Source organism: Cyclopterus lumpus, chromosome 16, assembly GCF_009769545.1.
Source record: "Cyclopterus lumpus isolate fCycLum1 chromosome 16, fCycLum1.pri, whole genome shotgun sequence".
Taxonomy (NCBI): Eukaryota; Metazoa; Chordata; class Actinopteri; order Perciformes; family Cyclopteridae; genus Cyclopterus; species Cyclopterus lumpus.
The window spans coordinates 8,991,798-9,003,318 of record NC_046981.1 but is presented as its reverse complement, the minus strand read 5'-3'; the positions used below and the strand labels follow the sequence as shown (position 1 = coordinate 9,003,318).

Sequence of the window (11,521 nt, the reverse complement as noted above, 5' to 3'; positions counted from 1 at the left end):
AATGTAGGCATAGTTCACCAGCCAGTGATGTATGATGCTTAACTCTCTCCCCACATCATCTATCTGTCAGTTTATTCCATAAAAGTAAACATGCAAAACAAGTTGTAAACATTGATTCTGAGCATTTCACAGCTGAAACGATCCACTGACTTTCCAGAGTTTGGTTAAGATATCCCAAAGGGATCCATACCATACTAGGCAGTAAATCCAGACAGAACCTCACTGCATGCATTACTGCCATTACCGCGCCTGCTGCGACAGCTCAACCCCATTAGCTGTTTGGTTACTATGGGAACTAGTACTAAAACCTCAAAAGAGCCAACAGGGACGGGTCAAAGGGCAACTGCAGGACATACAGCAGATAACTAGCACATGTCTTGCCCTGAAATCTGGGTCTAAAGCGAAAGCATACTGTAACCTACTGTAGGTATATGGTTAACCTGGTTCTGTTGGGAAAACTGTAAAAACATTAATATATATATATATATATATATATTAATATTAATATATATTATATATATATATATATATATATATATATATATATATTAATGTCTGCACGGTGGTGTAGTGGCTAGCACTGTCGCCTCACAGCAAGAGGGCTGCGGGTTCGATTCCCGTTCGGAGCGGTCCTTCTGTGTGGAGTTTGCATGTTCTCCCCGTGGCAGCGTGGGTTCTCTCCGGGCTCTCCGGCTTCCTCCCACAGTCCAAAGACATGCTGCAGGTTAATTGATCTCTAAATGTCCCATAGGTGTGAATGTGAGAGTGAATGGTTGTATGTCCCTACATGTGCCCTCGATGGACTGGCGGCCTGTCCAGGGTGTCCCCTGCCTTCGCCCTATGTCAGCTGGGATAGGCTCCAGCGCCCCGCGACCCTAATGAGGATAAGCGGTATTGAAAATGGATGGATGGATATATATATATATATACAATCCATGTATCAACAATTCATTTAAACTTAAACCTACAATTGCAGACTGTAGAAAAAAATCTTAATAATGACTTAACTTTTGAAAGATTTTGACAATGTTTCCAAAGCTCTGGCACTGTAGAAATGTTAATTTTAGGATGCAACTGAAGAAACACACAGTTGACCACAACTGTAGTTGCTTGTCACAATTCAGGAGAGAAAGTTTCTCCAATGATCTATAAGTTAGTAAGATGGAGTTACTCATTTGAAACAAAAATTGTGTTTAATTGTTGAGAACATTTTCAACACAGTGTTAATAATGTTTCACAGAAGAAAACAGCAGCGTACCTGGCCTTTATCAATAGAGAACCTGCAGTTCCTATCGCACATCCACTGCACTGCGAGCTGATGTACGCTACATGAGGTCGTGAGACCTGTGTTCTGGCCTGTCTGTAACCGTGATCTCAATAAGCTCCTTTTCTGGATATGATACACACCACATTCATCATCCATGGAGGCGTCTGCCAGTCTTTTCACAGAAAACACTTTAATTACATACCCAGGGACTCCCTACTGTTACAATTAAACAGATACACATTTCCAGAACTGTGACACATCACCATGTGCTGCTTATATTGGAGGCATCCCGGTATCTGTATTACGTTATTACGGGGCTGATGTACTGAACGCTTTAGTGAATTTCACCAACAAATGGGTGCAAAGTTATATAATTCTGCCTTGAGGATGAGATGGTATCAGAAACAACTGTGCATCAGAGACAGCTCCAATGTGAGTCCATCTCCTGGTAAAACCTTTTGTTCTGCTGCCGTTGAGCTTTCCAGCATACATCCACCCTCGTAGTAAACTGGGGCTGAACCTGGCAATCCAATACAAGCAGCCAGCGTCCTCCAGTGGTGAGTTACAAAACACTTTAGAGTGACTGGTGAGAAAAAAAGAAAACTAGTAGGAAGGCCTGTGGCGCTTACTTGTCCAATCAGCAGCTATGGGGTTTTCTATTGGCCGAAATGGAGCTGTCAATCAAATCCTCAGAGGGTGTTGTTCTGTGGTCTCCTCAGTGCCGTTTAGGAGGTTGTGGAGAACAGATCCCATCAGTGAAAATGCACGCGCTAACCCCAAACTCGTTTTGTATAAAGTAGTAATACAGCAGTGTAAAATACACAAGATGCTGCATTCACAGATGTATTTAACATGTTAGTAACAAAATGTACTTCCAAAAATAAATAATAACAATTACAAGTTCTCATCAATATGAGACAGAATGGCACTATTTTGCAAAGGCCTAATGTTATATTCATGGTATATAATTGTTTTATCCATGAAGCTGCATTTTAATGGCGTTAAAGATGAAGCTAATTGTAACTACGTATACTATTAATTTAATATAACTATGTATCATATTCTATGTTGATCAGATATGTTTTACATGTACATTGTTTGATTGCAAAGTAACAAACTAGAGGCAACATAAGTGTAGTGGAGTAAAAAGTGTTTTTTTCCCCCGTTTGAAATGTAGTGGAATAATATAACGTATAAAGTAGTAAAATACAAGTTCTTCGAAATTGTAAATATATTGTAAATATAATATATTATATTATATTACATTCACATTTTTGCTACGGTTTTTTTTCACGTGGGTCCCGACATGAAACTGCTCACACTGATAAGATTTATTTTCTTTTTTCATGTCCCCTGCAAATAAATACATATTTGCTTCAACTGACATTGACAGTCTACGGTGAGGCATTGCACAGTCAGTCTCTTGCCATACACAGCTGACGCCCATGGGTGGCGGGGCTATTCCCGACCACTGGAAATGGGGACGGACTGCTCTCTGATTGGTCGGCAGGTTGCGCGTCCGCGTCGTCTCCTCCCGGTTTTCCTGGCATGACCTTTTCCCTTGGCAACCACTTCCTCCGAGCATCCACGGCCATCTTTCTTTTCAAGTCGTTCATGAAAAGTTGGTTCGCTCATGTAAACACGCCGAGCGACACATTTTGCGCACAACGCAGCATCGACGGCGCTGCGTGCGCGTGTAGTTTCCAGCGACGCGCTCCAAACTGAGCCGAGCAGCACCGCAGCAGGCAGTCCGCCGAGATTAAGTAAACACCCGAAAGCGTACGTGCATGTTGTTCAGTGTCGCGTCTTGTGCATCACTCGGGCACGTTTTCAGGCTGCTGTTTGCGCCACATCCTCAACGCTAAACGGCCCGAGTGAGCTGTGCATGTGTGTAGATTAACGTGTATGTTGTGCTCCCGGAAGAGGCAGCAGGTGGAGCGCTAGAATAAGTGTACGGTTCATTGTCTGCAGGGCACAGCTGAGCACTCAACACTGCCATGTTGTTCTGCGCATACCCCATCAGCAGGGGGACGGAAGTGTTTATTTCTAACATCACGGTGGAGTTTTAGCAATCACAAACTGTCACTTTATGCTTTGTTTTCTGCGCTGTGAACTGCCAGTGATGCAAGCAGGTTGGCATTAATTGGCTTCTCGTTCATGGCAGGATGAGAAAGAAGCAGACTGCCAAACAGAGGAAGACTGAGGACACTCCAGTTGTACAGGAGTTTGTGGTAGAAACAATAATTCGCCGCAGAATCTTTAACGGGAGAGTGGAGTACTTCCTGAAGTGGAAAGGTTTCACTGAGTGAGAGAGATTTGCTTTCTCATATTGTGTGATTATGTTTGTTTCGTTTTTGCATGATATTAACGTGTATTTTCTCCTTGCCTTTTATGTTTTTACAGTGCAGAAAACACATGGGAACCTGAGGACAATCTGGACTGCCCTGAACTCATTCAAGAGTTCCTGAGAAACACTAATTTCTTTGAGGGGAATGAGGAAGATCAAACCGAGCAAGAGTTAATTCCTAAAGAAGAAATGACAGAGCAGGAGACGGAAATTGTGAGTGTGAGAAATGCAGTGGCAGAGCGGCTGTAAGTGGATGTTGTTTTCCATGTTATTCACAGAACTTCCGCTCCTAAACCTATAAAGAAGAATAACAACACAACACATTATTAGATACGATTTATGTCGGGCCTTACGCTCAGAGAATTCAGGAAGCTTTATGCCTTAATGTTAAAAGAAGCTGCTCTGGATTTGAGTAAAAACATCTGACCATTTTGGCAGACTTTGTTCCTTTTTTTTTAGGGTTTTAAGGCTGAATATGAAACTTAATGGTGTGTGAAGGTGGTTATTTTCACAATGCTCCTGAAAGTGAAATCAATCAAATGTATTTTTTCGAAATCGGCATGTGCAGTGAAAACTAAAGGGAAACGTCTCCCCAGCCAAGCTTTCTCCGCGTGCCGATGTTGTCTTTGTGGTTTCTTCTAACGCCGGCTCCTTTGTCCTTGACGTTGTCTTTGCAGTCCTGCATGCAGTCTCCGCAGCAGGCTCTCACTGTGCAGAGCAACAGCGAGCCAAATGACACGCAGGCAGACAGCCCCGCGAACCTCAGCACTTACCTCGAGCCTGAATGCATCATCGGCTCGACAGACAGACAGGGAGAGCTTATGTTCCTCGTCAAATGGTAACTCCAGCACTTCCTCTTTTCTCCGTCTTTGAATGAGTGCCAGTGGTTGGGGAAAAGTTTGTCCGATGTTGAAACTCACAATCGTTCATGTTTAATGCTGCAATCTACAGGAAGGAAGAGGAAGCATGTAGTGTCAGGTTTATGCAGGGTTTTTTTAAATCTTATTGTGCAGTGAGAATGTCATGTTATGTGAATGTGTGTGTGTATATATATATATATATATATATATATATAAAATTAACAAAGGAGACTTGAAGTTAGACGTGATAAAACAGTCCTCAGATTAGTAACCGATTTGGGAGCTGCCATGACACGCCCCTCAAAAACACAGACGCTTACATTTTATTTATTTTCAACTTCTTTGGTCTCAAATCCTGCTATGGTAAATATACTTTTTAGTTGCACGATGAGAAGTGAGGAGCAAGTGTTTTGCAGTGCACATTGGAGATCTCTGCTTTTAGGGCTTTCTGACAGAAATTTCCTGAGAATTAGGCAACAAACCAACCTGGTTAAGTTTTGAAAAAGTTCGTGGTTTGGGTTAAAATGAACTGACGGGAAACGTCCTATTTCCTTTTGGAGCTTCATCCACATAAAACAAGGCAATTTTACTTGTTAATTTATTTATTAACACCTGTCAAACACAGAGGAATTTTAAAGTGTTTCATTTAAGAACAAGAAATAAACACATTTAAAACACAATAAAATAAGAATCTATTAAAAAATCAGCCTGAAACATTTAAATATGTATTAAGAATCTCATAACTTAACTGAAATGCAGTACTAATAGCTGTATTACCCTTTTGAAGTGTTATTGGATATTCTTCAGTCCCTTTTTAGTTTTTCCTAATTCACAATAACCTTCTCAAAACTGTCAGGACTTTGTGCTTCTGCTGAAACATTAAAAGTAGGAGGCGGCCATCTTAATGGTGTGTATCCCCACAGGAAGAACTCCGACGATGTGGCCCTGCTGCCGGCCCGCGAAGCCAGCGCCAGGTGTCCCCAGGTGGTCATCAACTTCTATGAGCAGAAGCTGACCTGGCACTGCGGCGACGAGGAGCAGTGAAATGTGTACGTGCGTTGTGTACAGAGGCGAACTGATAAACAGCTGTGCTCTCGCCCGAAGCTTAGTTTAACCTCCATTGAGTGTCCTCCTTCAGCTGACTTTAAAAGCACACGGTGTGAAATTGCGCTGCAGGTAGAATCCCAGATTCTGGCAGGTGCGAAATCCTCAGCTGGATGGGCTTTAAGTCCTCTCGGCCCCGTGGGGCTCAATGAGGTCCGTGTGCCTTTTGAGGAGACGACTGCGATGGGGACTACAACTAACCTTTGTGTAGAGCAGCTGATTTGAGATCAGACTAACCCGTAGCAGCTTTGGTAAGCGGACTCGATCACTGTGGACATGCGTTGTGTTTTTGTTGCAGTGTTGTAATTTAGTATTTGAAGTCCTGTTTAGCTACATCTTGATTGTTTGGTGTGTGCTTTATATAGTTTATTATAACTGCTGTCCAATCCTTTCCTCCATGTAGAGCTGAAAACCTGTTGTTCTAATGTTTGTTTTGTGTCTGCTGTTTATAGCCACAGTTTTACTGTCTCTCTATGACCCTTGTGGTTGATGTGGAATATTTAAATAAATGTCCAAATCTTTCTAATCCGCTGTTAAGTACCAAATAGTATCTTCTACTCTGTATTGACTTATAACAAGAATATGATTGAGTTTTAAAAAAAATGTTATCTGGTGCGTACACAAAGTCCTGGCACAATGAATCACATTTTCTGGAAAGAAAATCTAAAATAAATCAAGTGAGATTGAAACAAAAACTTGTGTGCACCTGGCATGGCTAATAAGTTGTTGAATGTAGCACTTTAGACATGAGACTGTCCAATTACTGTACAAAGAGCATCGTCTACAGGTCCGTGTTCACTAAGCCTGTATGTTGATGACACTGTCCTGACTCCACATCTCTCCCCTGACTGTTATGGGACCCGTAAACCTCCTAAAAACACGCCTACTACTGAATACCTGTAACTGTTGACCGTAGATCTGTGAAGTCTCTGTGAATAAAGGAAACTTTTCTCTCGTTTATTTTGTACGGCAAAATTATTTAGGAACATCAATTCAACAAATGATCAATTGAAAAAAAGAAGTGAAACAGTTGGGTATTTTTCTCAATGACGGTCAATAAGCCGTTTGTTCGTCATGTCGGCACGGGGACTTCTGTTGATGTGACTTGACCGTTAGGAGGAAGAGCTTATCTCAGTCTTGTGACTTTATTTTGAAACCTTTGGTCCTAGACAGTAAAAGTTTAAAATAAAAGGCACTTGTGTTAAGATAAGCACCACTTTATCTGGCTGACTGAATGTTACTGAGAGTCAAACAAGAACATTTGGACTATGAGAAAAGAAACTGACAGCGCTCTGACTCAGGTAGGTCGGAAGTTATACTGTCATTCGGATGATATTTTTAACAAGTGTCATAGTTATTAAAAAAACCTTAAATGTTCTGTTGAATTCAGAAGCTTTCAATTCTGGTACAGACTTAAAAATAAAAAAAATTGTGGTTTTCTGTCTGAGCAATAAAAGTATATTTGGTGGGATTTTCCGATCTTGAATCTTTTCCTGTTGGTCATTGCACTTCCTCTATCTGCCAATAAAACACTTCCCCTTGATCATAACGTGGTCAGTTCAGCTTCTCTCCTGCCTTCTCCATGCAGCAGGTGATCAGTGTTTGGGTGCGGGACCCACGCATACGAAAGAATGACTTTTGGCATGCCTACATAGACTACGAAATCTGTATACATGTAAGTAAAACGAAAAAAGAAGGTTGTCTTAGCCTTTTCATAAAGGTTGAGTTTACTGTAACGTGTGTCACACTTGTCCTGTTTTAGACCGACAGCGTGTGCTTTACCAAGAAGATCTCAATTGTGAGAAGGAGGTTCAGTGAGTTTGTATGGCTCAGGCAGAAGCTACAGGCAAATTCACAGCTAATGTAAGTCAATCTTACCCTGTTTTGAACTGACAATTTTAGTATATTTTTAGTTTTCCTGTTAAAGATAATCTGCACTATGGTCATTTTGAGGGTGTTTTTTGTTGTTGTTGCAGGGTACAGCTACCAGAGCTGCCCCCAAAGAACCCCTTCTTCAGCCTGAACAACGGTCAACAGATCACTGAGCGGATGAAAGGGCTCCAGAGGTTTTTGGAACAGTAAGTGATCAGATCAATAAACATGTGACCTTTGACAGAGCACAACCTACCATAAGAAAACTGCTGACAGCTTCCAGAAACACTGGGCCATGTGACGACTGTTCTCACGAGCAATACAATATACTGAAATGGTCCTTATTCTCTAGGATCCTCGAGAGCCCTCTGCTGTTGTCGGACAGCTGCCTGCATCTTTTCCTGCAGTCGCAGCTCAGCGTGTCCAAGATGAACGCCTGTGCTGCTGGACAGACCCACTACTCCGTGGCCCAGGCAGTCCAGCAATGTGGCCTGAGGCGATTCCACTCTGAAGAGGATCTGGAGAAGGACCTCAGCATGTCTTGTGACTCTGACTCGGACAGGTTTGTAATATTGGTCTTTTTAGTCTTTCTCCACAACAATTCCATAGAACTGAAAGCCTTTTTACATCGAAGGTTAGAGCTTTGCCATCAGCAAGAATAGACTCGCTGATGTGTTTTCTAGAACAGATTGTTAACGTGAGAACTCCTTCGGGCCTCATTTTCCAAATTATGAGATTGTTTTCACTTTCCAACCCCTGTTCTGGTGTCTGTCATTCCAGCTCAGAGTGTTTAGATCCAGAGCTTCGGATTAAGGATTTGGCAATAAACAAAGCAGAGAGTACGACTTCACTTGATCTCATGGGAACCAGCCAGGAGAAACCCCTCAGCTGCTCATGTGGTTCTACATGAGACCATCATCATTATCACATCATCATATCATCGGCACAGATGTCTGGAACAGTGAAGAAGAGATTTACCTGTTACCCCATCATAATGCCCTTTTGGCTAGGTAGTTGTTAAGTATTTCACTTGTTTAAAACAATCATTGCTTATTATGTTCTCATTGGGGCATTTCAGTTTGAACCATGTACAGTAAATAGTAATAAAAATGTAACTATTGTATATCCATCAAGTGTTGTGAACCAGTATGTTCCATCTGCATAGCTAAACAGTTGTTGCAACAACTTGCCTGAAGATGGCAGTGTTGGTACATCAATCTGTTTGTATAATCACTTATCCCATGAACATATGTGGCAACTGTCTATATTTACTTTACAAGCAAAGCAGAAGCATCACTAGTTATAGTCATTCACAAGGTGTATTTCTGCCAGATACACGCAGATAACAATGCAGTACCGTAAGCAGTGACAGCCTGAAGTCTCTCTCCGTGGCTGACCTCCCCCTCATAAAGTGAAAGGTGTGGGAAGCTTGTCATTGGTGGCCTCTGCACTGCTGAGCAGTATGATGTATAATAGGGTCTCTGCAGTGATTTCAGCCCCCCTGTCAGGTGTGTGGCTGGTAGGAGGTCCTGTGGGATCCCAATGGACTCGCTCCTGTCTGAGAGGGCCACCAAGTAGACTGGCTACATTGCTCCCTGCTGAACAAAATGCCAGCTGCACTGACAAGCCACCTTTTCTACCCGTCTCTCTCTCTCTTGCTATATACATGTATGAGTCTGTTCACTACACTCACGTGTATCTGTGTGCGTGAGCTGCATACACACATGTGCTCCCACAGGGTGCAGCACCATGTTAAGCAGAGGTAATGACCACTAAACAGAGTGACGGCAGGCTGAGACATCTTCACAGCTAATTAGATTAGCTTTGTCTTTCTGCAGCGGTGGTGATTTTCATTATAAATTCAGAGCAGACAATAGGCTTGTGTTGCAGAGAATGGAGAGGTGACAGCACCTCAGACCTGCTCTGAGAAGGAGAACAGTTTGGACAGTAAGACAGCCCACCAACTCAAATTGGGTGTGGGGAGGGAGGGGACATCTTGCCTGAAGATGTGTGGGGGTACATGTGTGTTCATGCATATCCACATATGCTAATGCAGTACATGTGTCGTGTTTGACAGTGCTGTGGGGCAGCATTCCCCTGCATGGCTTCAAACACTGAGGCTGTCAGCGCTGCAGATCTTTGTTTTCATTAGATATTCAAAAGAGATTGTGAACATCTGAATTGTTGTAGTATGGGCATTTTCCCCCACAAATGTGTAGATGGATAGCCATCCCCGTTTCAATGAGATTTTTTCATGAATCCATTTTTAGGCTCTCCTTTAGACAGAAAAAGATTAAAGAACATATAACTGAATAAATAAACAATTTCAAATTCCAAGTAACTAAACATAAAAAAAAAGAAGTTAAATGTGGTTTCCGAGAGTGGTGTGTTGGGCATACTCCAGTGTTTCTAGTGATCTTTTAAATAGGCAACAATGCTAAAAATGTACCGCAATGTCACTTTAATTTGAAGAATATTTTTGGGGGGTTTTGGGAAGCTATAAATCTAGTATCTGCCTGTTGTGGCGCAGACACATGTGCAACTCCTTCTCTGTTGTAGCCACAGATTTATCTTTTTTTCTTATCATGGAACTTTTCATGTGACTTTTTTTTAATTTACTTTTTTTTAGAAAGCTGCTTGTAAAATTACCAATTTTTAGTAATACTCAATAAGCCTACAATTACACAAACTGTGTTGCAGTCCGAAGGCTAAATGTTTACTGATTCATCAAGTGACCCCAGATTACAGTTGCCGTGCAAAGTAGACATGGCTCAGCACATGGTGCAAATAGGTCACTATAACATTAAATCTGTGTTGTTTAGTCCAGTGGGTTGAAAGGTTTACATTACTTGTTTCAGTTCGACCTGTCCAGGAGTAGCCTATTGACTCTGCTTTTAATGGTCTGTGACTCTGGTCCACTGGCTGTTAACCTTGAGCAACTGTAGCCTAGTGACAGCACCGACACCTTTAAACCTTGGCTAACAGCTCTCTGCTCCATATTGTGTGACCCCAGGGAGGTCAAATGGCGTGGAAACATTGGGAGCCAGCGATGTCACTCGGTTTCAGGGTCAGTTTTTAGCTGAACACAACCAGAAATGTACAAGATCAAAATCACATTTTAATTATTTCCACAAATGCTTTATCTCCATTTAATCTAATTAGTATGCATATTGTTTGAAACATAAAGCAGCAGAAAGGGAAATGGTCCCTCTGGGAGGTGCCCATCTGCTTCTGACCAAGTCAGCATGTCTTTCTGCAGCGACAGCTCAAACCAACCCCACCTTATGTCTGTGATCTCATGCTTGACTTTCTATTCCCTCTGTTCAGTAATTAAAACAAAATCGCTAAAAATCCTTTTTAAGAATTGTATATGTTGGAATGAACCAAATTGTGAAATTAGAATGCAACAATATGAAATCCCAATCAAGGTTTGTTTACTAAGCAGAATGCCCAGAGCCAAACACAAATGGAGGTATTGAGGGAGATATGCTCCAGTGAAGGCAAATTACAGATAAATCAGAAGCTGCTCATGCATTTTAAGTGCCACATTATACAGAATCCATTAGTAGCAATAGGAGTTCAGCACCACTTGAGATATTAAATCTCTTTGCCTGCAACTCAGTGGAACCAGGATGAGTCAATATCAGAGAAGCCCAGCTGCAATGCCAATAGATAAGGAATGAGAGCTAAAAGAATGATGCCCGAGTTATACACAAACAACAGTCGTGTGATAACGGCACAGGCTGGAGAGACTGATGTGTAGCTTGTTTTACAGCAAGACAATCAAATTCAACCGGGGCAAGAGAAGGAGCAAGGTAAATGACCTGGAAGTCTGAGGTTAATTGAACTGTTAATAACATCATTATCAATTTATCTGAAAATGTTTCAAGGTCTCCCACATTTCAAGCCAATACTGAGCTCTGATTTATTGAGGGCCACAAAGATTCCAAAAAATATATTTTCAGGTCTGTCCTTGTGGCTTTTGTGTGTGTGTTTTAAAATATGGTGGAAACGTACTTTTCGCCAAGGCTGAAACTTCATCACCCAATTGTCGGGGTGGAAACAAGCTGA

The 11,521-nt window shown here is 41.8% G+C and overlaps 2 protein-coding genes across 4 annotated transcripts; both read left to right on the top strand.

Annotated features, from left to right (window-relative positions):
- Nucleotides 1-2,841: 2,841 nt before the first annotated feature.
- On the top strand, nt 2,842-6,536 carry cbx3b (chromobox homolog 3b). 3 transcript variants are annotated; one of them, XM_034554096.1, is made up of 5 exons: nt 2,842-3,030; nt 3,432-3,572; nt 3,671-3,827; nt 4,292-4,452; nt 5,398-6,536. In XM_034554096.1, the coding sequence occupies exons 2-5, from the start codon at nt 3,433-3,435 to the stop codon at nt 5,516-5,518; spliced, it is 579 nt and encodes a 192-aa protein (XP_034409987.1). In that variant the 5' UTR covers nt 2,842-3,030; nt 3,432; the 3' UTR covers nt 5,519-6,536. The 3 variants fall into 3 exon arrangements, with proteins under 3 accessions (XP_034409987.1, XP_034409986.1, XP_034409988.1); XM_034554095.1 differs by having other exon boundaries at nt 2,842-3,046; XM_034554097.1 differs by lacking the exon at nt 2,842-3,030 and adding an exon at nt 3,075-3,324.
- A 580-nt stretch (nt 6,537-7,116) lies between these two features.
- Nucleotides 7,117-8,579, top strand: snx10b (sorting nexin 10b). Its single transcript, XM_034554094.1, has 5 exons — nt 7,117-7,253; nt 7,341-7,441; nt 7,555-7,656; nt 7,803-8,012; nt 8,231-8,579. Exons 1-5 carry the CDS (start codon nt 7,161-7,163, stop codon nt 8,358-8,360), a joined length of 636 nt encoding a protein of 211 aa, XP_034409985.1. The 5' UTR covers nt 7,117-7,160; the 3' UTR covers nt 8,361-8,579.
- Nucleotides 8,580-11,521: the final 2,942 nt, after the last annotated feature.

Coding starts and splice junctions, on each gene's coding strand:
- cbx3b (XM_034554096.1), top strand. CDS start 3,433: ATGAGAAAGAAGCAGACTGCCAAACAGAGGAAGACTGAGGACACTCCA. Junction 3,573..3,670: donor AAGTGGAAAGGTTTCACTGA/GTGAGAGAGATT, acceptor ATGTTTTTACAG/TGCAGAAAACACATGGGAAC. Junction 3,828..4,291: donor CAGAGCAGGAGACGGAAATT/GTGAGTGTGAGA, acceptor TTGTCTTTGCAG/TCCTGCATGCAGTCTCCGCA.
- snx10b (XM_034554094.1), top strand. CDS start 7,161: ATGCAGCAGGTGATCAGTGTTTGGGTGCGGGACCCACGCATACGAAAG. Junction 7,442..7,554: donor CAGGCAAATTCACAGCTAAT/GTAAGTCAATCT, acceptor TTGTTGTTGCAG/GGTACAGCTACCAGAGCTGC. Junction 7,657..7,802: donor CTCCAGAGGTTTTTGGAACA/GTAAGTGATCAG, acceptor CTTATTCTCTAG/GATCCTCGAGAGCCCTCTGC.